The sequence below is a fragment of the Apteryx rowi genome, unplaced genomic scaffold (genome assembly GCF_003343035.1).
Source record: "Apteryx rowi isolate R43461 unplaced genomic scaffold, aptRow1 scaffold_241, whole genome shotgun sequence".
In the NCBI taxonomy this organism is placed as follows: Eukaryota; Metazoa; Chordata; class Aves; order Apterygiformes; family Apterygidae; genus Apteryx; species Apteryx rowi.
The window spans coordinates 1,117,517-1,144,965 of record NW_020448764.1 but is presented as its reverse complement, the minus strand read 5'-3'; the positions used below and the strand labels follow the sequence as shown (position 1 = coordinate 1,144,965).

At 38.4% G+C, this 27,449-nt stretch overlaps 1 protein-coding gene across 1 annotated transcript; it reads left to right on the top strand.

Moving 5' to 3' along the window:
• On the top strand, window positions 1–27,013 carry PLG (plasminogen). The gene is made up of 19 exons (XM_026066484.1): window positions 1–49; window positions 3,503–3,638; window positions 6,098–6,204; window positions 11,788–11,902; window positions 12,762–12,901; window positions 13,469–13,589; window positions 13,712–13,830; window positions 14,694–14,856; window positions 15,485–15,615; window positions 16,405–16,570; window positions 17,318–17,484; window positions 18,392–18,540; window positions 20,355–20,448; window positions 22,031–22,151; window positions 22,987–23,061; window positions 23,444–23,584; window positions 24,550–24,656; window positions 25,539–25,684; window positions 26,852–27,013. Exons 1-19 carry the CDS (start codon window positions 1–3, stop codon window positions 27,011–27,013), a joined length of 2,409 nt encoding a protein of 802 aa, XP_025922269.1.
• Window positions 27,014–27,449: the final 436 nt, after the last annotated feature.

Sequence of the window (27,449 nt, the reverse complement as noted above, 5' to 3'; positions counted from 1 at the left end):
ATGGGGATTAGTAAAGCTGCCTTTCTCCTTCTTTTCTTGCTCAGCTCAGGTAAGAGTCCTTGGCCTTCCGCTTGAGTAGGGGAGATGGGGACCAAACACTTGCAAGCTCCACGTCGTGAAGGTAGGTCCCAAAATCCATGTGTCTCCACGTCCCCGGATGAGGCTGGACGTCGGGGTGGCTGGCCGGTGAGGGTTGCTGTCGAGCAAAGCGAGAGCTGTGGTTGTGGCGTCCCCTGAAAGGCAAGGGCTCAGCAGGGTCGCGTTTGTTAGAGGCAGCGGAAGAGCAGCGGCCCAGTCCTCAGCATCTGCGTGGAGAGCAAATGGCTTCCTCCAACCGTGGGCCGAGGGCCAGGACTGGGGGCGCCCTCGGAAAGTAGCCCAAAAGCCTGCAACAAAGCCCACCGCAGTCCCTGAGTTGGCTGCCTCTAATTCCAGCCAGCTTGGGATCGTATCCCAGAGCTGTTCTTCCTGCCAAGCATTGCCAAACACTGTGATCCTGATTTTGATCCATTATGGCAGAAGTTTACAATTTTTTAAATGCAGCATTTAAAACAAAATCAAAAAGAAAATGAAAAATTCCGTTATGCACTAAAGTTTCAGTCTTTTTCATAGCCAAAATCTTATGGGAAAATTTTTCATTTCATTTCAGTAGGGGGGGCCAAAATCTGGTCAGTATTAATACCTGCAGTAATCTAGATGCTTTAAGAACATTTTTGTGAAAGCTGGTATACAATCATCCATAAAGTGCTAAGAACTAAGTAAAGCTCTTTAAATATATATTTTGGATTTTAGTAGATTGTGACTCTTACAGAAAGTTCAAGTAGGTATTCTAGGTACTGAAAACATTAAACTTACTAGGGAATTCGGATGACATGTCTTCATTTAGGCATTCTGTATAATGAAATGGCCAGCTGCAATTACAGTTAAATATATAGTTACAAGTATGCCAGCACATATGCAAAAAATAACAATAAAATACAAATTTGACATGTGTAGTTGTAAAATATAAAAGAGGTCAGAGATGTTAGTAAAATGCATGGATAGACTTCAGTATCTAGACAATGAGTTAGCTTTAGAAATAGAAATATTACAGACATGCCCCAGAATAACATATTATAGACATTATTTAATGTTAAAGAGAGATCACCAGAATTTAAATTCTAGTTTATAAGCTGTGTTTTCTCAGGTGAACAGGCTCATTCAAATCAAAAGAGACTTCTTGAATAAGTAATAATTATGTATGTGGGCAGGAATTTATGGGATTTGGGCTTTTGTCTGTTGTTGTCTGCTTTTATCTGCAAATCCTTCGTCAAATTCCTGTAAATATTTGTATTTCTGAATAAGGCAGTAATACATCTCTTTAACACTGAAGAACTGCATACGCTTCAAAAAAAATGGCAGCAAGAAAACTTACTGAGTTTTTATTACATCTATTTTCTTTTTTTTTCTGAAAGTATTATGCCCTGCCATGTAATCATAAGAGAAAAGGGGAAAATATATATTTTTATGATCCAAACCAAACTGATGTTTTAAAAGTTAAGTGCTCTAATTATAACGATAAGGTCAAGTCAAAGTGTCAGATCAGAACAAAATTAAGGTTGCATGGAAGCCACACTTTGATATATTAGGAATTCTTTAATTTCTTGTCCTTTTGGGAGAGAACTGCAGCATCCCTATAATATTGTTCTACCTTAGTTTAATGATTTCTTCCAAAACTGATTTCATTCTAATTTCATATCTAATTTCATTCTGATTTCATTTTTGGCTTGAAATAACTAGTGGAATCAGTGAGTCTTGTGCCTGTCACATGAACTTTTATTGTATCCTTTTCCAATGTATCTTCTTTTTCTTAGCTATTCTTTTCTTTCCTGCATACTGTTAAAGTACCAACCCTTAGGGTTAGGGACCCAAGGCCAAACTCCGCCCTATCCTACAACAGCATACATCCAGAAAAAACACTCCAGTAACTTCTCTGGGTTTGCAACGGTATGAGAGGAAGCATAATTTGGCCCTTGTGTCTACTTTATTAGTTCTGTCTTGTCGATGCAAAATGATCGAGAACAGTACTAATTTGCAGGCTGAAGTAGCACACAGGGGAAGGAATTTAATGGGATCAGGAAGCATTTGTGCCTATGTATTGCACCACAGGAAAGTGTAGTAGTTGCTAAGCCTTCCTCAACCTAAAAGACATTTAACCGAATGGCCCTGGGGAGTCCCCTAATCACAGGCTACAGGTCAGGCTGGGATGAGGCTGCTTTTTGTCCCTTCTGCTGGTATTGGGCTACTGCTGAGAAAGAAAAGGGTCAGAAGAAGACAAAGGAAGAAGAAGTCTATCTCTGCAGCTTTCCTTGGTAAGCTGTCACCCATGAGAGGAGCCGGGGGGGTCTCATTCCTCCCCAGTATGACTTTTGTCCAGCAGTTGTGTAAAAGCAAAGCACAAGAACAGTGCACAAAGCAGGGTTGTGATGTGTTGCAAAGACCGTGGGCCAAGTATGTGTTTGGGATTGAAACCATTCAGAATGGGGAACTCTCAGAGACAAATGTTAGTACAGTCATATCTTCATCTGATAGAGAAACTGTAAAAATCACAAGACTCATTCAACTCCATGACCCTGTTGCTGGAATCATTAAAGTCATAGTTCTGTGAACTATAGCTTAATATTCAGAATTTGAATAGGTGTAATAGAAAAAGATGGCAAATTCCTTTATAAGAAGGATGGTAGTTGAACATTTTGGGAGTTACTTGGTTCACATAGTTGTACTTTTTAGCATGTTCATCTAATATATTTCATGTGCAGCTGTAGCTCAGAGGCTGTCTGATTAATTTATTTACTAATTTATTGTCTTGTGTTAATTCATTCCAATGGAGGGCAACATCCACTGCTTTGATTATTATGTGAGCTCAAGTATGGAGTTATTACAAGAACATGAGTTACAATTGAACATGAGTGCAGTGGTAACCCCAGTGATTGAGTCTGGCTTGTTTCTTGCAAAAGCCTTTGAAGAGAGGCAACCATGATGTGACTGATAAAACTGAAATGATTACGTATTTCATGTGGGTGGTTATCAGAAATGGACAGTCATTGTTTCACATCCTCTCTGAGTCCCATTTCTCCACTTTATCCAAAATATGGACTATTAGTTAGTTCTTTTTGTCATTGAAACTGTGTCGCTTTTTTCACTCCTTGGGTCCTCTTCTCTGTTCCCACCACTCTATGCATTAGGTTTGTGCTACTTTTTATGACTTTCAAAATGGTACAAAACACTGTTCAAGCCACATCTCTGTCCTGCTTTCCATTGTGTTTCATCTGCTTCAATGGCACTACCCTTTACCATACTAGGGGAAGCAAGCTTTACTCATATTTTGTCACCATTAACCCAGTATTACTGTAATTAAATGATGTTACTCACTGAGGTGACGTAGAATTTAACAAGAAAATTTGAAATAAACCTTATTAGCATCAGCATTGTCATTTTTAACTCTTTCTCTTTTCTTTTTTAGCACTAGGAGACATACTAGATGGCTATGTAAGAACAGAGGGGGCTTGGCTGCTTAGCCCAAAGAAGCAAACTTATAAGACAAGTAGTGAAGAAAACTGCGCGGAGCAATGTGAAACTGAAAATAAATTTACTTGCAGGTAATTTCTGCTGATTTCCATATGTTTCATCACAGATGATGAAGTATTCGGCCTTATTTATTGACTGAACTTTTGAGGGACTTTTTTAGAAGTATGTGTTTCTGAGGTTTGTGAGAGAAACAAAAGATGTGTAGAAAGTGAATGCCTGGGAGATTTGGGTGAAAAAAGCAAAAAACAATAAGGAAATTTTAAAAATTATGTTGGATTTTTATTGGAAAACATTATGATATCTTGATGCACAGTTTGGCACATTGAAAACCAGCTTGATGTGGTTTGATTAATGCTTTTACACTTCTTTTGCCATAAACAGTCATAAATAATTGCTTGAAAATTAGTACAACAATAATGACATTGCTTAGGTTCATTGCATTAACAATTATCCTGCAAATGCATCCATTATTCTGAGTTTTACTAGAGTTATGTAACTTCTGTTCACTTTGAGAAATAGGCAGCCATCTAAACTTTAATTATTTGACTGTCCTAAATCCTATTTGCATCCAAGCTTTCTCTCTACATCTGCATTTAACCAGGCCCAGGAGGTTAGGGATCACAGAGGGTGTTGGCCAGTCTATACCATTGTCCTTTGCTCAGGCTCCTATCTTAGTGAAGCCTATTGTATTCTTAGTTCCTAGAAGCCCATTGAACTTCAGGCATTAGTAGTAATGAAGAGGGATAATCTTTAATGCAGTGGGAGGCTTTCCTCCCATATGAGGCTGGAGAGGTTTTCTTCTCTAATCTTCGTGAGTTCTTGATCTACCACTTCTGTGGGACATTTTTTGAACTCTGAAAAGAAATCGTCCACAGGATTGTTTCCAGCCTTTGATTCCCTGTCAGGGCTTTTATGCCAGGCAGGGATACCCTGCTGCTGAGTTTTTGACATGTTCTATAACTTTGTGTTCTAAATCTAAAAAAGAGGAATACACAGCACCAAAAGGGAAATTACACTTATTTTAAAGAGATGTAACAATAAAGGATCACAGAGGTACTCTGTCTGAGTGTGTGAGGTATCACCTGCTCCCTTTGATCTGACTCCCCATTCTGGAGACCACACAGAGAAGGCACTGCTTCAGTAATACTTAGCTCAGGCAGGTAGGAAGGAAGACAGAGAGGCTGGGACTTTATATTCAGATAATACATTTATACTTTGTAGAGGATTATTGCTTCCTATTGGAACATGTTCAGACATACCATCATTCCTCAGCCTCTGCCTCAGATCAGATCCAACATCACCAAAGTTTATGAGATTCTAACACAGGAATAACATCAGAGTGTTCCATCCTTGCCTCCCTAATTAATTGCATTTGCTATATCAGTGAGATTTCTTAAAGTCAGTAAAGAATGGATGATATCTGGCAAGGAAGAATCTGAAGGAAATGTGAATGGTAGGCAGAGCTTCAAAATCACGCCATCACTGCAGGACAGTCATATCAGTACTTCAGAGCAATGAAATCAGGTCAATGTTCCAATCTTGTCATCAGGCCTTAGCAGTGTGTTCGACCATCCTTGTTAGCTATGTCTATATTTGTAAAATAGACACTACCCAGAGCTGGGCTTAGAGCAGTGAAAACAGCCCCTAGCATGGCTTTGATCAAGAGTAGCTAGCACTCCCCAGACAACTCATAGACACCTTTTGGAAGTTAGCATTCCCAACAGTAAGTTCAGATGTGTTCACTCTYGTTTGGAGGCTATGGGAATTTACAAGTGTGGATGCATCTAGACCATGTCAGTTGTCCTCAGGGCTAGAAAACGGGCTCTGTCAGTATTTCGTTCCTTGGTATAGACCTAGCCACTGACTACCATATTGCTGTTGTTCATTACTGATTCATAAATGGCAGACATAAGAATTACTTAGCCTGTCAGGAGGTTTCCTTAGATAATAATGTACAGGTTACACCATCCACTCTAGTTTTACAGGATGTCTTATAAACTGGGCACTTACTGACTAGACAAACAGCAGTATTTTCCAAAGTGCCCTTCATTGCTTTGAGTATGAAGAGATAGAACAGTTATCATAAGGTAATTTAAGGTGCTGGCTTGTTGTGTTTTGCCTACTCCTTGGTAACTGCTGACATGCCTCAATTTACTGCAGAATACCTTGCTTCTTGAATGACCACTAATTTTTTTGAAAGAAGGTCAAGGTCCCTTGTGCAGGTGCCATCTTTAGCATGTTCCCTGGTGTCTCTGAAATGTTATAAATCCTCTTTTATTTCCCTTGCTGTAATTTGTTCGTGTAGCTCCCCTTCAACCTAAGTTTGATATAGAGACTTAGGAGTCAAAGTCACCACTGAAAATGGGAACTGGGATACTCAGTGATTTGGGAAACATTACTGAATCTTAAACATTGCTGAAGTGAAGTGCTTGTTAAAATTATAACTGAATACTAGAAAAGGTGTTCACAAAAATAATGTACACATTCAATTACTGTTTCTTACATTGGTCTCTCCTTTTAATTTCAACAGGGCCTTCTTATTCACCAGTAAAGACCAACAGTGTTTAACATTGGCTGAGAACACCAAAACAGCAGTAATATTCAGAAGAACAAACGCAGTTCTTTATGAAAAAAGAAGTATGTCTGTATTTTGGTATCACTTCACTGAGCTTTGCTTTCCAGTGGGACTCACRTAACCCTGTTGTAAAAACAGGGGGCTAAGTCCTCCCTGGGTCACATCAAAAGGATAGGTCAGCCCTTCCTTAGCCCCCGTTTCTTGCCACAACTGCTGATAAAGCAGTGGTGCCAGTTTTTTTCCCAGATCAGTAGTCTAGCATTTTTCCTTCTCCCTAAATGTAGATAGCAGGATCCACAAGGCAGAAAAGAGCACTGCTGCTCTGGGAATGGGAATGGCGCTCAGAGTAACTGAGGTGCATAAGACTCCCTTCTTCTTTTAAACCAGCCTGGTAACCTGTAGCTGCATCCTTCCTGCCTCTGCTGAGGTTACTAGGAACTTGTGCTGGCAATGGTTTCTGTGATAGGCCTTTGCCCGCTGGAAAACTGATGGAAACTACCAGAAGATTTCATATATATCTCTGAAGAAAATTCATGGTTTGCTTGGGCGGGACTCAAACCAACATTGTTTTAGTTTCATGCATTGTCAGAAGGATTAGAGGTATTAACCGTGCTTCAGTTAAAAATGGTCTATTTTTATAGTATTTGTATATTGTTATATGATGTTTTTATTCTTTAATTAATGAACTTTGGTGAATTTTTAATCCTATTCTATGTTGTAATGAATATAATTAACGACTGTGGTGATATTTTGGATTCTCCATTTATATGTGTTTTATTCCTGGTCACTCAGTTTTGTCGTAAATGGGGATGATTTGATTGAAGTGTATTTGATATGATATTCTATCTGAAGATAGTAAGTCTTTCTTTAAGAAATGTCAAATATCCAAGTTCTTGATCATCTTTTGAAAAATCTATCACCATATGCCAAATGCAGACATATGACTGGGTTCTACAACAATTTTTGAATTGCATAATCAAGCACTGAGCTCCTACTTTCCATGAGAAAGACGGAATGTATTTCATTTTTAATGTAAAGTAAGTTTCATTGTATCATTCTCTGGCTTTAGTAATACACCAGGGAGAAAAGATCTCCTTATTGATAACTTGGCCATATAAGATAATTAGCCAGCTTTTTTATAGAAACAGTACTGCTTTGTGTTAAATGACATTGTAAACATTGCCTTCCACCGTGTGTTGATTTATAAAGTTTTTTTAATTTTGATACATTTGAAAATATTCAGAGATTGGAAATGGTAGTAGCAACCATGGAGTTCATCTCCAGGTTCTCAGCTAGTGCAAATCATTCAGTGGTTTCAATAGGCCAGATCCTTACAGAAAGTCAAGAATTACAACAACTAGACTGTAAATATCAATGAGCCCCATCAAAATGCATCTTTACTCCTCTACTGACTTCCTTGAAAGCCCTGTTGGATAAGGTGATGCTATGTATACTGCACCTGCAAGAGCATTTTCTTGTAATCAATTAATAGCTTTGGCTGAACTGCAGATGAACATCCAAATGAGATTTTGTTCTGACATTGTAGATATAAGGAAAAGACTTTTTCATAGTGAAGATGCATAAGCACTGGACCACACCACCCAGAAAGACTGTGGGGCCTTCAGCCTTGCAGATATTGACTGGATAAAGCCCTGAGCAATCTCATCCAGATCAGCATTGAATGAGAGTTTGGACCAGAGACCTCCAAGGGTCCTTTCCAGCCTAATTTTTTTCATGATTCTGTGTGATTCTTGTATTTTTACAAAATCTTTCAGGAGATACTTGACTTTTCTCTGATTTTCACATCAACTTTAATTTAATTTTAACTGCTTAATTCACCAGAACTATTATAATTAAAGAAAAATAGTAATCAGTTGCCTTTATTAATTATTTATTATCACTGCCTGGCTTGAAAAGCCTTTGATGCTTTAAATGGTCAGATCACTACCGGAATTATTTTTTCTGACAGAGAATTTAGTTCTACCTGAATAAGCCATCTGTAACAGCTGGAGCTAATGTTCTGAAGTATATAGACAGCTGCCTTTYGGTTTATGAATCATTGCTAAATAATGTAATATTTTGAACATAAGATATTTTTATTATAGCCAGAAGTTGGCAGGAGTTTCCCTAACTCATAATTAAATAGTACTAAGCAAATCTTCTGCAGTTCCTATTGTAGAATGAAAACTGAATGGATGCATTGGCAAGTAAAAAAACTTAAAGACTGAACAAATTACTTATACTTAAATATTCCTTACTGATTCTGTTTCAGTACTGTGATCAGAAGCTGGACTGTGGTTCTGGTTTATGCTGTTATTTTTGAGATGTCATTTGGATTTACTGAGATTAGAACCTGAAAGACAGTCCTGCAACTTTCAGTGAGAATTAGCTACTGCATCCTTTTAAGCCTTTTGAGGTCACAGATAGATTTTAGTTCCTTGGAAAGCAGAGCAACCCCATCAGTAAAGATGTGAAAAACTAGTTTTACTGAACCTAAATATCCAAAAATTGTCCTCATATCCGCCTACAGAAGTCAAAAGATTGACCTAAATATTGAGAGCATCAAAAATGAAGTTCATTTCAATCGTTCTGTTTTCTCTTCTGGTTATGAGCTTTTTGATTACAGCTGGGTGACATTTCCAAGATTCCAGTACAAAGCATGATAGAGTTCTGACTGACTATCTAGCTAGCTAGCTAGCTAGCTATTGTGTGTGTGTGTCAAAGGATTTCTCTGTTACTCCTCTTTTCATTTTCAGAGAGTCTTAAGTGAAAAAAATAATCATTTATCCATTCTAAGGATAACATCAATTTAATTTTCTTGTATTACAGAACACAAGAAAAAATGTAGCATTTACCTAGGTAGATCACTCATTGCTCCTAGCAGCTGCTACTATCCTGATATTTCAAGGAAATTTCTATCACATGTTCAGATGTTTTTGCAATACTGTTGCTGAAACCAACATTATTTTTTTTGACCAGAAGCAATTAGTATCTGAGAGCTAATTACTTTTTATCTTTGCTTTCAAAGAAGTGGATGCCATTTGGCACAAAAATCAGGGTTTTTTTAATTGTTTATCCTATTGTGGGTATAACAGAAGGTTAACCTTGTCTGTGTTATAGAGAGAGTAATAAGAAGTAAAGATTGCATTTGTAAATTGCTATCCACATACCTGTTTGTAAATAGTTAACCCAAGTGGACATGGGTTGAGTTTGGGGATCGAAGCTGGTTATTTGTCATCAGACCGAAAGAAACCTAAAGGTTATATAAACGGTCAAAAGTTTATGCAAACAAAAAGAGTCAGCACTTGACCGATTCAATGTTCATTTATTCAGAGTTTTTAATGTTAATTTATTGCAAAACTGTTGAGGGATCCAAATGGCTTCCAGCTAAAATTTCTACAGTAAACTGCACATTTGCCCATATATACATTGAAATAAAGGTGGTCCTAAAGATAGACCTAGAAATACAGATCTAAACTACCTATCAGCCTACAGAAGATCTGGAAGTAATTTCAGATTCAAGCATTAATTCTTTTCACTTTTGTCAAGATAGATCTGTTTGTCACAACCTAGAAGAGAGATTTCTTTCTAGATTGCCACTAGAAGGGAGGAAATGGCCGTTGAAATATGCGCTGTGCATAGGGAAATTTTGAGTGGAGGGGAGAAATAAAGGTTTCTGAATGTTTCTGAAAAAAGTAAAATCAGGTTATTTCTTCAATTTGATCTATATTTTTTAAGAAAAAAAAAAGAATGGTGAAGCCTGTCTTAAGTGACCGAATAAGGGACTGACAAAAACGATTCCTTACCTCTGCTACTAAACACAATAGACAATGACACTAAGAAAGTTTTGTGAATCTTATGGCCAGTGTGTTTGGATTGTGGGCCTACAGCAACAACTGATTTTATCATTTAACTTTTACTGGCTGTTTGAAAAGTAAGCAAAGATGACAGAACTCTTGACTCAGAGATGATGAATTTGTAACTGCATAAACCTGCACTGTGGACCAGCCTTGCAATAGATACTTTTTTGTGATATATTCATTTCTTTATATACATGTTTTGTACTGATGGGTCCTGCACAGAGTGACACTTGCACAAGTGATCTGTGTTAGGGCACATGAACAAGGGTCTGAAGTTCTGCTGGTTTTCATCAGCTTTAGGTTTGGAAGCTTGACATTCCTCACTCACTATTTTACATTTTGTTCCCTATAGCTTGATTAAGGCTGCGGTTTTGCAATACGGCATGAGGCTTTTTTCAAGTTTTCTTTCAAGCTAGATCTTGTTAACAGCATGACCCTGTCAACAGTTGTGCAGATACATCTGTGAAAGCAATGTGATGAAGCCCTGGGAAAAGAGGAAGCTGTGGGGAGCTGGGAATACTTGAAACCAGTATTGCTGCTGAGCACCATGATGTGAACCCACGACTTTAGGCAAAGGAGCTATTAGATGAGTCTGCTGATTAGTTCTCAAAGCCAGAGGCCATACTGCCAGGCAGTGACTCTTCCTAAACCGCAGATATCTAAGATCTGAGGTAACTTGCGGAAATCTGATTTGTTTCAGCTCTGCCTTGGCAGAGCTGACCCTTGCATTCTTACTCTCGGTCTTAGCCATGAGCTCTTTGATGGGAAAGACAACTGTTCAGTCTTCCCAGGACAATCTTAAAGGCTGCAATGCGATTATGGTTGCTCCCTCCTCCAGCCAGGAAAAAGTGACCATGAAGAGTTTTCAGATCTTGTTATTATTTTATGTTTTCAAGGCTATACAATACTATACTATACAATACTATACTATACAATACTATACTATATACAATACTACAATACAAGGCTATACAAATCCAGGCTTAGGTCAGCAGTAAGAACTCCCCTTAACTTCTATAAAGACATAGTTTCATTGTTAATTCTTTCTCCCTTTCTTTTCCTTTTTTTTTGTGGAGGCACTATTAAGTTCCAAAAGCTAAGAACTCTCAAAGTATATATAATATGTACCTTCAACCAGCTATCAATATTATCTTGTACAGTGAAGAGTCATTGTTTTAGCATAATATCGTGAATTGATTAAATTTCATTCATGACAAGGTGAACCTTAATGAAACATTGTCATCTGTATTTATACGAAGGTAACAAGTGGGATCAAGTTAAAAATACTAAATTTTTAAACTGGTAAAATGCTGTGTGTATGCATCTCTGACTTTGTACTGTTATCTTCTTCGTTTGAACAACTCTATTTTAAGGCTTAATTTTAATTACTAGGCATAATTATAATAATATCATTGGAGGCAACAAAAAGAATGTTTTTATATTTTGTTATGGCGCCTATAAAAAACATATTTAAATCTACTGATTTAAATCAAAATCTATTTTGATTTAAATCAAAAATAGYCATGCTTTGTTGCATCTGTTTCTCTAAGAATTCTCATTTAGGAGCTTTGGGCTTTTGCATAAATTTTTCAATACTAATGAATTCAACAATGACATCAGATAACAAGCATGTTTTTACAATGTCACTTCTCTATTTCTAAGGACATAAGAGACCCAGAGTATGGCCAAATGTATTTAACGTATTAGCATGAAAATGGATTTTGTATATACTTAGTTCCAACAGAAACATGATGATACTGATTAATCAAACGTGTATCATTTCAGTTTATCTTCTAGAATGCAAGAAGGGAAATGGGGTGGATTACAGAGGAACAGAAGCCAAAACTCAGAAGGGTGTGCAATGCCAGAAGTGGGCTGATAATGTACCCCATAAACCAAAGTATGGCCTTTTCATATTTGCTTATATATTTTTCTGAATTTTTTCTAAGTAGTTTGCATGTAGTAAGTAATTTTATAGGCAAATTGTTTGGTGTTCAAGTTCTTCTTATGAAATACTTTTCCATGTTTATCTTTCTCTAATCTAACTCATAACTCAGAGAACTGCAGTTGAGATTACATGATCAAAGGGGACACTGTCAGTTTTGCCATGTTGTGTTTAAATTTGCTGGTCCTTAAACAAGCAAAACACTGGATAGGGAGGCACCCGGTTCTGTTGAAGTGAAATAAGACTTTTTCATTAATCTCACCGGGGCAAGAATTTCATCTCTGGTTTAAGGTATAAAATGTGGCAGATGAGATAGAGGTACATCATTTTATCAGTGAACCCATGGACTATTAACAGGGCGGTATTTCTGGTATTTGATGAACAACAACCAACAGGGTTTACTTAGTAACCTCCTATTGACATAACATAACATTCAGATTACAGAGAGCTCTCACATGTTCAGTGAACATCCTCTCACTGCATCTCCCAGGGAACATCCTGCACGTGATAACAGAGACTTTTCTCTGTGTTAAAAAAATACCTCAGCTGAACAAAAGTTACTGGAAGCTGAACAACTGGTGTAAATGCAAATATTAGAGACATAACTAGCCTTTGAGACAATAAATTTCTTGAAATCTGTAGCTATGACACTTCTAACTTGTCACCAGTGGCACTCAGTAGCAATAAGGAGACTTCTAATGAATGACATCTACAAAATGGTCCTCAGACAGAGATTTCATTTATAGAGTTCAAACTCAGCTGAACAGCCAGGACATTTCCCTTATCGTCTAATCCCATTTTAATTCTATTACAGTTACACACCTGAAAACCATCCCAATGCAGGGTTGGAGGAAAACTACTGCAGAAATCCCGATAAAGATCTAAAGGGACCCTGGTGTTACACAACAGATCCTGCTACCAGATTTGATTATTGTAACATTCCAGAGTGTGAAGGTCAGGATACATATACCTTTTTTTCCCTCTTTTTGGAAGATGTGTTTAAGAATGTGAACTTATTCTTATTTTTGGTTTTAAGTGAGGATTTATTCCAAACCTGAGTTTAGTTCAACCTAGAACTTTTCAGAGGTTTTCAGTACAAACAAGAAAGATACCCCCAAAAATCCCAAATAGCTATACAAGTTTTTTCCTTGATAAAGGATGGTATATTAGTTTATTTTCTTACCATCATCCTAAAATTGGACCAAATGACAGTTGTAAGTGCAAAAGTCAAAAACATGTTAGCATCAAGGCACAGATTTTCAGTTATAGTTTAATACTTATAATTTAGCTCCTTTTAAAAATATAGTCTTTTTTTGTTAAGTAGAATACTATAGATGTATTCAACTAGTTAAAGTCATCTTACTGAGAAAAAAAGCTTTTACTTGCCAAAGAAGGCTTGTCCTTCAGCCCTGCACTTTGTTCAGACTCTTGATGTTCAGGTGAGATCAATGTGAATGTTTACGGCCCAGTTCCATAGTGATTTTCTGTCTTTTGGGGCTTCATTCTGCCTTGTTTATACAGTGGAGTGCATGCACTGCAGTGGAGAAAACTATCACGGAGTAATTGCAACAACAGTATCTGGGATTGAGTGCCAGCGCTGGGATTCCCAGAAACCTCACTCTCACGGATACCTCCCTGAAAAGTGAGTCAGACTCGGTGCTGAATGATTTGTTGTCAGGGTGGCTGGAAGACCACTCTGCCACAGACAGGCTAATCATTACAGTCAGTCATCAATGACTTCTATTTTTAATTTTTTCTGTTCAGTTTCCCAGAGAAGGATCTGAAAATGAATTATTGCCGTAATCCTGATGGCGAACCTCGACCCTGGTGTTTCACTACCAGCTCCACTAAACGCTGGGAATATTGTGACATTCCTCGCTGCAGTGAGTCTGCCTTTTAGAGATCTAGGCACAGAGAGGCCATTTTGCAAAGAGCTAGAACAAATAAAAAAGGCCCCAAACATAAAAGACAGAATAAAAGATTGTGCTAACCTTGATCTTAAAGGAAAAAACAAAAACCTTAAAATGAACCTCTGGTAGCTCTTTTGGTGATAGAGGTTTCTGTCATAGGCATTTCTAGTGGTTTTGCCTGGAACACATCTCTCTTTCTCCGTGTGTTGCTCCATGACCAGCTGTCTCAGTGGTTCTTATCTTTCTTCTGTGTTCCTCATTTGATGCCAAACCATATCACTCTTCCTGAAAAATCTTCTGATCTTTGTTCTGCTCTTCCAGTTCAGTTCTCCCATTTTAGATTTTCTTTTTCCCTCAAGTCCTGTCCTTGCTGCAATACTTTTCCTTGGAACTTTCCTCCAGGCCTCATCGTCACTGACTCTAGCTCTCACCAGCTAGAGTACATCTCTTTTATATCTGTACCTATAACCTGTATCTATTGCTGATGAGCCCACCACTTTCATCCCAGTTTTCTTCACAATATTGCCATTTGCTCACTTTTCAGCTTTGTTCTGATGGGCTGATGGGCACTTGGTTGTGTTGTTTCCTGGCTGCTGTAAAAAAGTGGATGGAAATGCCCTTCTGGCAGTCTGATTGTGAAAATGTTAAACTGGGAGTAAGAAGAGTTAAGAAGATATGTTTAGATATTTTCTCTACATTTCAGACTTTCCAAATATTTTAGTCCTTATATCTTACCTGCAAAGAAATTCCAATTTAACTATAAAAGTCAAAGTAATTTGTTTTTTCTTATATGTCTTGAAGACACTACTTAATTTCAGTTCCTTTTTCTGGCATAGCTACACCCCCACCAATTCCTAAACCAGGGCGTCAGTGTCTATCAGGAAGAGGAGAAGACTACCAAGGCAAGATATCTGTTACAGAATCGGGAAATACCTGTCAGCACTGGAGTGCTCAGTCTCCTCACAAACATGGTCGCACTCCTGAAAACTATCCCTGCAAGTAAGTCAAACTTCTTCATTATTCAGCATCCATGAGAAGTGCCAAGACACAGAGTTACTTCATCTTTCTCCAACTCTGTTGAAGTAACAGCTCTGCTGCTCTTACATTACAACAGCTTGCATAATTCCTGTTTCACTCCTTCTTTTCAGTTTCCTTTTTTTAACTTTTCTTTTTATTTGTTTCTTTATTCTTGAGTACTAGTGTCTCCTCTTATGGCTTTCAGGCTCTTCTTAAATGCCTTTCCCCCTCTTCAGTTTATCCTTTTACTGTATTCTTGTTCAGGTGAAGCAATGTGGAGTAAGAAAGTTATAATGATGATCTTCCCTTGTGGTTAGATTCTTTCACCCTATGTTTCTGCTACGCTGCTTTTGGGCTCAAAGTACTAGATGAAGTACAATCTCTCAGTACATCTGTCAGTCTAGCAAGTATCTGATTTTCCATATCCAAAACACCAGCACATTGCAGTTATTCATCTATGAACCAACTACATATCATCAGTAAATGACAGCAGCAGTTATTCGCTTGTAAATACAACAGTAAACGGGGCAGCCAGGTACATTCCCCTCTTGTTCATAATCTTTATCAAGTTTCCATAAGATGCTTTTCTTAGTTAGGGTTTCTGTTTCAGGAACTTAGAGGAAAACTATTGTAGAAACCCTGATAATGAGAAGATGCCATGGTGTTACACCACCAACAGAACCGCTCGGTGGGAATATTGTACCATACCCTCCTGTGATGGGACAGAGCCAGAGACCCCTGGTAAGAACAACAGGAGACATCTGYAATATGGAAGTTAGGCGTCCTCAGTTTTTGTTTTGAAAAACATCAGGTGACTCTGATCAGTTGTATTATTGCTGTCCCTCTCATTATTGTTATTTATCAGTTGAACTCCTGGGCCTGCTGTGGAGCCAGACTGGTACTTTCAGTCTGGTGGAAAAGTGCAGAGAAAGTGTAAATCACCTACAGACCCAGCTTAGGAAAAATTACAGTGACACAGATCTTTTCCTTTTGCCAAGTGATGTTTCCCTCCACCTCCAAATTTTTAAATGCTCCATGCAGAAGATAATTAGCTCATATGCCACTTCCTGAAAAATTCAATTCAAAGCAAAACCTGGGATAATTTAAGGGCAATGAACCAAGGCTCCATAAAAAGTAATCAAAAGAAAGTTCTCCTTACACAAGGCAAGCTTACTCCACACATGCATCTATGGCAAAACCACAGGCATTCCCTACTCTGGAGAAATTTAGATCCAAGTGTGAAAGTTTCTGGATCTTTAGGTGAAATAAATCTGTATGCATGATAGTAAAATTGATGTACAAGTGCTTTTAATGAATAGAATCTCGTATATGAAAGCAATCCATGACATTCTCACAAACGTTTTTGGAAATCTTCCTTTTGATCTATAGTCTGAGTAAGATTTGTTACAGAGAGCATCCTGTGGCAGTCAGAATTGCTCTGGCTTTTTATTTTCTGTCGGTTTTTCTATGCTCATGTATAAATATCAAAGTATTAAGATGCAAGGGACTGATTTCTGTTATTCACTACAGCTGTTGATGTGCCTGAGCAGGCTCAAATTACTGAGGAGTGCTATCGAGGCAATGGCGTGAATTATCGTGGCACAACTTCTTTTACTATCACAGGAAAGAAATGTCAAGCCTGGAACTCAATGTTACCACATCGTCACAATAAAACGGCAGAACAATTCCCAAATGCGTATGTTTATTTTACATTTCTGTGTTTCACTGAACAATGACCCTTAATGGACTCATTTTTATTTGCAGCATCTTTACACAATAATGATTTTATAGTTGGGAAGGGGGTCTAGTCAATAAAAATTATTCCTTTCATCATTTTTTTAAATATGGAAACATTTTCTATGAGTCTCAGCTTTAAAACAGACCACCGCTGTAACTGTTATGTTTTAGACTAAGTGTTATTTAATACTGTATTTTTACATTACTTTTTGAAAAGGGTTGAGAGTTATCATAAACTTTCCCTTATACTTATTTGAACTATTTCTACTCTTGAGTTTATTGATGAGTATAAGTCTTTGCTTGCAAGTTTGCAGTTTTGTAGAGTCTGAGGAAAGGATGGGTTATTTTCTTAAGTCTAATATTTAGTATTTATTTATTCCAAAATACAAGAAAAAATTTCTCTTAAAAGTTATTAATCTCTTTGAGTATGTAAAAAGAATGCTATATATTTGTATTTATGAACATTTATCATCTATATTTGGAAACAGTATTACTATTATAAGCATTAATCAGTGAATATGTATTTGCATAATTAAATATTCTGCAAATGTTACTTGATTTTTTTGCTGGTAGAAAAAGGTTTTCTGTGATACCTGAAAAAAATAGTATATACTACCTCTGTACCTCACCTATTTTCTAAAATGTTTTTTCAAGTTCTTCTCAGAGCTTTGGCATGGATGGGAATGCAATATGCTTAAATTTGTAGGGACCTGAGGCAGAATTATTGCAGAAACCCAGATGCCGATAGCCGCCCATGGTGTTACACCACTGACCCCAGTGTGAGATGGGAGTACTGCAACCTGAAGAGGTGTGATGATCCTGTGCAAGCAAATTTACCAAAACCTCCTCAGACAACACTGGAACCAAACCCTGGTATGAATACTTCCCACTTCCCCCAGGAATGCCCGTAACTAGCAAGATGTATTTTTGGTGGAAAAGTCACATAGAATTTAATGAGGATGAAAAACAGAGAACTCTAAATAATTATACAATTTCATATAAGACTATATTCACCCTCTTAATTTTCTGAACTGTCTTGCAGAATTTTATAGCAGGATTTCTGTATTCAATTTTGGATGGATACGACATCTTTTATCTATTACATCCTGCAACATTGGAAACTCAAGGAAACAGATGGTTGGTAGCCTCCACACTACTGTGGGAGGGCTAATAGCAATGACAACTAATATAGGAGTAATTGTATTTTGCTAGCAACTGTTCTGAGGATGTCTTTTCCTGTGCCGTGCCTTCACCTTTCCAGGGCTCTGTTTCCCACCGGAGGAGAGCTGGCTTTCTGAATTCAGTTCAGATGCAATTTTGTTATACAGTAGATGTTTAGTTTGCTGCAGTTTTCATTTTTTAATCCGTCATGTTCTGCTAGTTAAAAAACTAATAATTCTGGCTGAATGTGTATGACTGCTATTTACATAATGTGAAAAGTGGTGGTGGGCAGGTGACAGTGTCCATAAGAAAAAGACTTTATAAAAAATGGTCTTCGTGGTGCTGGCTTCTGAAGTCACAAGGGGTCAACTGAATCTAAGCTTGCTTTGATTTCTGACCTTCATGATTGTGAAGAAAACCTTGAAAATAAAAGAAAATTAAAATGTGATTGTTAGCCATCATTAACACTGTCCTAGCCTTCTTTCTTTGTATATAATACAATATAGGATACGTTGATCCTAGAAGTAATTACTCTATCTTATTTCTGCTTCATCACCATCAAGTATGTGACCCAATGGCTCACAGCTAACAATTGTTTCCTTTTCCTCTTTCTTTGCAGACTGTATAAATGGTAATGGTAAAGATTATCGTGGCACAGTAGCAAAAACTGGAAGGGGCAGGACTTGCCAAGCATGGAGTTCTCAGACACCTCATAGCCATGACTATTTCACTCCCGTGACTCATCCAGAAGCAGACCTGGATAAAAATGTAAACAGCTATTTGTGTAAAACTTACTGCCACTGAGCATTTTCTCTATTCTTCATGAGCCCTCAACAAACATTTCGTAATGGGTCTTTGTAAATTAATTTCTTCTCCTCAGTTCAGTCCAAGAACCTGACCATGCTAGCTCTTGTTGATGTAAGCAGTCTATACTTTTGTGAGACACAGAGGTCCAGCAGGTCTGTCAAATGCTTCTGCAGCCCATTCTGGTTTGTGGGCAGTATCTCTGCCTCTGGAGAGATTTCTGCTGGAAGGAGGAACTGGGGATCATAGATTCCTGTGGCATCTGTGCTGGTTGAGATGGTGAGGGATCCAATATTCAGTACAAGTTCCTTGAGACATGTACTTGAATGACTGAAACCCTCATTCTCTATTAATACCGTTCTCCCACGTACCCCTACAATTTCTGTCATAGCCCACCCCACAAGGATATACATGTTTCTAACTCCTTCTGCAACTCATGCTCCACCTCCTCTCTAGTCCTAACATATCTATCAGTTACTAGCTCTCCTGTTCCCAGCCAATAGCTGCTAGGACTTGTAACATCGCCTACACAATACTTGCCTGGTTTGTGGCAAGCTGTGTATATGACATGAAGAGCTTATCTGATGTTGCCAGTTTGAACTATTTCTTCTCCAGGTGCACAATTTTGGAGCTTGCTCTAACCAATCATCTGATGGCATCACATAGCCTGTACTGAATTCTGGACCAAATTGGGGAAACTATCTCTGAAAAAGCTGCTTGCCATAACTTTTTGGTTCTTGCATAGAGCAAATAATAAGGACTCTTGTGGAATTGAAGTAAAGATCTCCTCCTTTTTCCTAAAACATCAGATATGTTTCAGAGTAAGGAAGGGAGCTACAAAAATATCTAGTAGCATTTCTAAAATAGAAAGGAGACTGAGAAGGGGAATTCAGAGTCCAGCAGTTCAGACTGTTTTGTACTCTCCCGGATAACTCCTGTGGACAATGTGGCAGACAGTTCTCTGCCCGTGCTCCTTCTTTTCTCCTCTCTGCATTACTGAACACTAGGTCTGGGCAGGAGAGAGAGGGTGAAGATGATGCTCCGGAAGAGCAGAATTGTGTTAGAAGTTCTGCTGCAGGGCCAAGTGGTCTTGCTTGCTGTGTTTTAGAGTGGTTGATAAGCACACACAGATAGTGAGACTCAGTTTGAGATGAAGACGTCTAAACTCACATGCCTACATCTGAGTGCTTGCAGTTGTGTGAGGAGTCTATGCTGAATGGAGATCGGTCAGTATGGCCAGTAAAACACAGAGAGTAATTCAGCTAGCCAGACACCCTACATCAGGATGAAATGAAGAGTTCATCTGTGCCTCTGGGTCAGATAGGCATCATCCAATTGTGCAAGAGCAGCTTACACAACACCCACTTGCTGCACAGTCACTCAAGCAGATGGGGTGTGAAAAGACCTCAGGGCTGACCCTACCGTTCCTACTAACTGCAGTAGAAGCATGAATAGACAACTTAGTGCTTTAGAAAACCCTGTCCTATGTCAAGCTCTTCTACTTCCTGAGAGCTTAGAGGGCCAAGCTTGCCCCAGTGGATTTTGCTGGCTGAAGACAGTTGTACAAGTTTCATTTTTATGACCTTTTTCTAAATTCATAAAGGGAATAGAAAAATGAAACCACAATTTTTGCTAAAAAAAAATTAGGAATCGCTCATCAGTAAGAAAGTGAAAAAACTATTTCCCAAATGTAATTTGGTATTATTTTGAAATATGCATTGATAGACTTCTTTCTTTGTCCCTCTGTTAATAGCTGGTGTCTTCATTCTTTGTTACAGTATTGCAGGAATCCTGATGGAGACGTGAATGGACCTTGGTGCTATACAACAGACCCAAGAAAAGCCTGGGAGTACTGTGACATTCCCAAGTGCCGTAATTATTCCTTTAAAGACTAGTGTCTCCCTTTCTTATAAGCTTGTACGAACACTGGAAAACATTCACAGATTAATCTGAGACTGATCTAAGAGAGTGCAATAGCTTTAGATTGGAAATTAAGGTTCAGGGAAATGATGCTCAAAATCCTTGTCTAAAGTCTTAGGAATGGTGCTTGTTCCTTGGAATCCCCAAAAGCAGCACAAGATTTACCTGGAGCCCACTGAAGTTCATGGGAGTTTTGCCATGTGTTTCAAAATGAGGCTATTACTACAGAATTTGCCCCTCCTCCTGCTTGGTCACCTGGCATAACTAAGTCATATGATGTTTGTGACCAGGCTGAACAAGAGATGCTCTTATTCAAACAAAATTCAGAAAAAAATCTGCTGATGCAGTTCTGATTCTGTCCTGGATGTAAAAACAGATTTTCCCTTCTCTGGTATTGTGGCATATCTRATGGGTGGGAAGTGCGTCTGGCCCTGGATATTTAACCATATTCCCTTGTCTTTGCTACTAGCAGTAAAACAGTTCAGTACTCTGAGGCAGTATGGCAAAACAGACAATGACAGTGTTTTGCAGTGTTTTGCCTTCACAGCCAGCAATAACAAAGGCTATGCCAGGAAGAGAGGTGGTTCCCACCAAAAGAAGGGTGTCTTTATTGCCACTGTATCCTCTCAGTTGTTCCTGTGAGAAGCAGTGTACATTTCAGTATCTCTGACCAAAAGCCCAAAATGGAGCAAGCAAGAAAAGGAAGGATGTTTCATAACATACACATACTGTACCTGTAAAATTACTGCTGCCTTGAAAGTATTGGGCTGGGTCTCTTAGGGGAAAAAAAATGACATTTTCACATAATTACAGTCTTCACTTTGTAGATCYAAATTCTCTCTAAAACTAGCACTTTTTTTCAGCTGCTCAGTTAAAGAGAAGAGGAAACATGGCTTTTGCCTTTAACTTCATTAGTGTCTTTTGTTGGCACCAACAAATTCTCCATGCCATGTTATTAAAAGTCAGTTTCCCATGACTAAACAAAAGCAACCCATTTTGAAGAGTTTGGAGACATCTGAAGTGCTAGAAGGCTGGACAAAATGTTGTTATTCAGAGACTGTGATTGAATTGCACTTACCATATCACTGARCTAAGTATAAATACAGCTGGTAGTGCAGCTTTTACCTTGCTGTCATCTCTAAGAGTACCTCTAAAGAAGATGTTAGGAGAATTTCTTTCTTTCTGTCTGTCTGTCTGTCTGTGTCTTTCTCCGTTCCCCTCCTTTCTTCTATTACATTGTAGTTCTATTCATGTGTAATTTCCTGCCCCCTGATATACAAATGAAAAATGTACTTGAAAAATTTTTGCCAGGCATTATACTGAAAGTAATATACTAGATACTGACAATTTTAAGAGTTCCAGATGAAGGTAACCTAACAACATATAGGTGGTTTATGGTGTATAATTGTCTGCACAGGGAATCAAAAGTCCAAGAGATAAATGTAACAGGTTCACTTCAGAGTTTTTTGAGTACAGTGAGTGGTATAACAAATACTTTGAAGTTGTTCGTAGTGATTTCTTTTTTATTCTACAGCTCCTGCTCAGTATGAGTGTGGAAAATCCAAGTTCAGACCAAAGCTGTGTGCTCAAAGGATTGTTGCTGGGTGTATTTCACATCCACACTCCTGGCCCTGGCAAATCAGCCTCCGAACAAGGTACAGCTATTCCACACTACATTAGACTTTACAATCAAGGAACCAGGAAACAATATAGACCTTATGTCTTCTAGCATGTTATAGTATGTAGTTGCAATGTTCTAATGGGAATCTTGCTTTTAGCTTAAAACTAACACAAGGCTTAAATATCTTTAAACTAAAACTTGAAAATAAACATTATTAAGTTTATGTTATGTTATTCTGTGATAATCTTAAAGAACGTCATTCATATAATCAGAAATGCTTCAGTTTTGTGATAAATACCTGTAGAATAGACACAATTGCTAATGTGAAAATTGTTGTTATCTCAATAAAATGCAGAATGAATTTAAAACTGACACTATATCCTGCAGCAGAATCAGTATCCTACAAGTAGAAATAACAGTTTAAAGTATGGCTAGTAGACATCTTGATCGGCCCTTCCACCTAAGCATTTGATCCTAATGGCTAAGTTGATAGCAAAACTAAGAATCTAGTCTAATTCCAAAGCTGTGTGACTGTGGTCAGARCTAAATAAAAGCCATGATCTCTAGAAATGAATATATCACTGCATGTAATGTTTTCCAGTAACAGAAATACTGGTTAATCAAAAAAGAGATCTAGCTGTTTTCATAAAAGACCTTCTAAAGATGTCCGCACAACTTACAGTCATTGTAAGAAATACTGCCAAAGGAAAACAAAATGTTTGATTCTTTAAAAAAAAGGAGAATAATGTCTTTAGATTGTAAAGATCTTTATTTTAGAAGGATGATAGTCTACATCATGAATTGCAGTGCAATAGAATTAACTCAGACTTAAACTTATGCCTTTTTCATGTCTTTCTGCTGTATTGCAGTTTCGGCCTACATTTTTGTGGGGGCACTCTCATAGACCCACAGTGGGTTCTTACTGCCGCTCATTGTTTAGAAAAGTAAGTATCTGTCATAACCTGCAACAACATTTTCTTACATGATATAGAAAAATCAGAGGAGAAACAAAATGGGCCCAATAACCAACCTGAACCACCTCTTGCCTCTCAAAAAGTTTAGGGTTGAGCCAAGTCTATTCATCATTCATTAAAGCAGAATTTTGATTGAAAAAAAAAATGGGTGACAGTGTTAACTTTTGCCAACTGATATGCATGGCAAGCCTTGATTTCATGTGCAGGTAATAAGAGATTAAGGAATTAAGTTTATGCCAAAGCTGGCATTGTTTTTCTGATTTTGACGTAACAAGGTGGCCAGCAACATCATAAGTGGGCTGCATCCTGGGTGTGTGTTTATCTGCTCACCATGTGCAATCATTTCCAATAGGTCATCACGGCCATCTTCATACAAAGTATTCCTTGGATTACACAGAGAAAGAGCATTAGAGTCATCAGTGCAAAAACGAGACGTTGAGAAATTGTTCAAGGAGCCACATGGGGTAGACATCGCTCTGCTGAAATTGAGCAGGTACCATTTCACCTGAGTGTTCCTCTGTTCTGATGTGACAAGTGGGTTTGTCTGTATTTTGACCAAACAGTGTGTGCTGGCATTGTGGAAATGAATGTATGTTCCTATACCCAATGGGTTTAATCAGCTATTTAAGAACAAGCCCTCCCCTTGCTTCTCTTTCTTCCCTTTCTGCAGAAGCTCCGGTGGAAACCAAGGTTTCAATTGCAGAGCTTCAGAAAGGGAAAGAGCTGATCTGGGAGAGGAGGAGAGCTAGGAACAGTTACCCGATCTGGCAGTGACAGCTGCTGTGAGGAAAGGTGGGGGTGGCAGAGTAGGAGGGGGGTTGTGCCTAGAGGAACTTTCACTCTGTGGCTTTCCCAACACGCTTTTACCTTTATAAAGTAATGAGAGGTGAAAACTGCCATGTTAGAATGGTGTGACCCCATCCTTTTTACATGTCTAGGGTGGGGACATTTCTTTTCCCAGTAGATCTGTCCAGTGTGCATCCAAACAGTATGCATATTTGATGCAATACCGAGTATGGCCCTTCGTGCATATATTTTCATTGGTCTTAAACTCTGTCTAATGCGCTGTACAGTCAAGAGGGATACGTCTGTATAGTGCACTTCAGAAAAAAAAACTTGCTTAAAGAAAAGATTGCACCAGAAAGCCTGTGATGTTTGAATTGTAGTGGTGCTGAGCATTGCTAGCTCCCATTGCCCTAGCCTGGACAGGAACACAGAATTGGAAAAGTTCTGCTACATCAGTAATACAATTTCCTTGAAGTCATTTCAGAGTCCCACTGGCAAACTGACTGCTCCACCTTAAAATGAGTTGTTTCACTTCCCCCATCCTTACCTGAAGCTCAGGATTTCAGAGAAAAAAGACTGATTGTGTATAAAATATCTTCAGAAACCTAAAGGTAGTATCAGGAATAAATATGCTAATGATTTTTCCTATATGAGTGTTTTGTTTTCTTTCAGCCCAGCAGTCATCAACAACCATGTAATCCCTGTTTGTTTGCCTAGAGAAAATACCGTGTTAGGAGGAAGAGAGGAGTGCTATGTGACTGGCTGGGGGGATACGAAAGGTGAGACAGCATTAACACATCTGAAAGCTCCATGTTCTTAGAAGAGTACAGTATATACTTGTATCCAAACTGAATGCTCTCCGAGTCAGAAAAAAAACCGAACAAGCTTGCATGAGTATTTTATCAAAATTCACCAGGTACTGTCTTTCTTTCCATTGCCTCTATCTGGTTTAGATTCTCCTCTCACTCAGAGTTATGTAAACTTAAACTCCTTAAACCCATACAGAAAGAGGAGAATCAAACCTAAGATTCTACTAGTTCTTATATTTCAGTCCACTCCGCTTTTCCCCAAAGTGAGCATTTAAGTAAACAAAAGGAAAGTTTTTCTAGGCTATTTCCTAATCACATGAAGGTGAGTTTGCTCATCATTTTGAGTGATTTTTCTCCCAGATAGATTGGTCCAGATCTCACTCAAATGTAATCACACCTTCATTTTTAAAACCTCCCACAGTGCCTTGACTGAGCAGAGCATCAGTACCTTCTCTGCCTCCTTACTTGTGACCTTCATGCCATTTTTCACTTTCTGTTTACTTCCTACCTCCCCTCTTCTACAGATAGGAAAATTCAGATACAGAGAAATAAAATGGCTTGGGAACAACTCCCACAAATATCATTGGGCACCAGATCCATAAGGATGTACTGCAGGATGGGGGGCAATCAGTGCAATGTGGATTTTGGTGTTGGGTAGAGAGTGATAGGTACCATAGTAATGATAAAGCCTACTAATATTTGTATCACTTCRTGTTATGTGCAGCAAGCTCATGCATAGTGCATAAAGACTGTGGCACTATGTTACTGCTTATCCCTATCGTGGTTTGCTCTGTAATGATGCTCATTTATCCTTGTCATTTATCTTGTTTTGTTTGTTTTTTATTTGCAAAGGGACTGGTGGAGATGGCTACTTAAAAGAAACTGGTTTCCCTGTAATTGAGAATAAAATATGCAATCGCCCTGAATTTCTGAATGGAAGAGTCAAAAAACATGAGCTCTGTGCTGGGAATATTCATGGAGGCACAGATAGCTGCCAGGTAAGAAAGTCTGTGGGCATCAAAGTTGGTTGTAAGCACATTCAAATCAAATAGTGCTCTGCTTTCTGGGCTTTAGAGGCTCAGAATTAGCCTCAGGATGGTGCCACACCACATGGCCTAAGAGCTGAAAAATGCACATGGATTCTGCTCTTCCCTTGCTCCCTTGCCTGCTGTTACAAAGTGGCAAAGGTAATTTTTCAGGTAAGTGAACTACTAAGTGCATGTAGTACATGGCTACCTGAGCTAGGGGTATGAGAACTAGCTTAGAATGATTAATGGTTTGTTTCTCCCAGACCGCTTTGCTTGTCTCAGCTAGACTACCTCCAATATCCAAGCTATCTCAGTCAACAATCTGAGTCATCTCAGCTAAGGATCGAGTAACAATACACTGCGATCTGCCATGCAGACATACCAAGAGCCAGAGGAACTGCTTATTTCCAGGTGTCAGTGTCTCTTAAAATCACTCCATGTGAGGCAACTACATGCTAGACTTTCCTTTTGTTGAAAAGGAAGGGTAGTGTTGGCAATTGTCCATAATGTCCAACAAGCAGAGTATGAAGGCTCTCTCCAGAAGTCTAGATTTTTAAATTCAGTTCTTCAGTTTCTTTAAATAAATGAAAGGGTTTAGAAATGCTCTTAACCTACTGAATCAAGCTGGAAACTTTCCTCCCTGAAAAGCTAGAAATGACTGTAAAGAAGTCTGAAAGCAAGTGCTGACCTGCCTCAGCAGCACAGCTCCCTGTATGCAAGTACTGTGATGGGCAAGCAGGCCGTGGAGGGATGTGCACTCAAGAATATGGTTTGAATGTGTGCCTTTGGTTTGTCTTGGATCATCTAATAAAAATAGGAAGCCATAAAGACCTCAAAGAAAGACTGAAGGAGGAAGTGCAGTTTAACAATTACTAAGGGTGGTCAGATTCCCTCTCACCAAATCCCCTTACTTCAAAAATAAATGTAATTCCTGAGTGACAAGAAAAGATGAGTTTGCAAAAGTGTTCACCAAGTGTAGAAAGCTGTTCTCTGGCTMCAGCTCAGATAATTTATAAAACTTGTGTAGACCTCACATGTAAGAGGTATTTCTATTTCTGTGCCTCCTGTGAGAACACCACTCTTTGCATATTATACTGTTACTGAGAGAGTTATTCTGTTCTTTCTTATTCTGTTTAGGGAGACAGTGGAGGACCTCTAGTCTGCCTTGACCAAGATAAATTTGTCCAACACGGAGTCACCTCTTGGGGCCTTGGATGTGCCCAACCCATGAAACCTGGTGTTTATGTCAGAGTTTCTAATTATATTCCTTGGATTAATAGTATAATGGAAAACTACTGATCCTGGATATGGACTGCCCTCTCCTGGAAAGCATATGCACATTAGAAATAGAAGATTCCAAGTGCAATATTAAAGCTACAATCATTCCTAACAAAGTAAAATAAATATAATCATCCGTTTTAAATCACTATAAATTAACAGTCCTTGCCAAGAAACTCAGCTGATGGTTTGTTACCCTTTTCCAATATGTTCAGTGGTTATCTGTATTTGACAATAAACCTACCAACCTCTAAAATACTCGTCAAAAATCCCAATACCATCTGTAACAGGACATCTGTATTTCAATCTTGTATTAGGCTCTAGAATGACTTCTTCTAAGGTTGAATTTGCCAAGATGTTGGGCCTCCAACAAATGAAGGAGAACTACTGCTCACTCTCTACAAGGTGTCTGACCTTCTTACCAACTTAATGATCTAAAACAAAGAAGAATCTCACT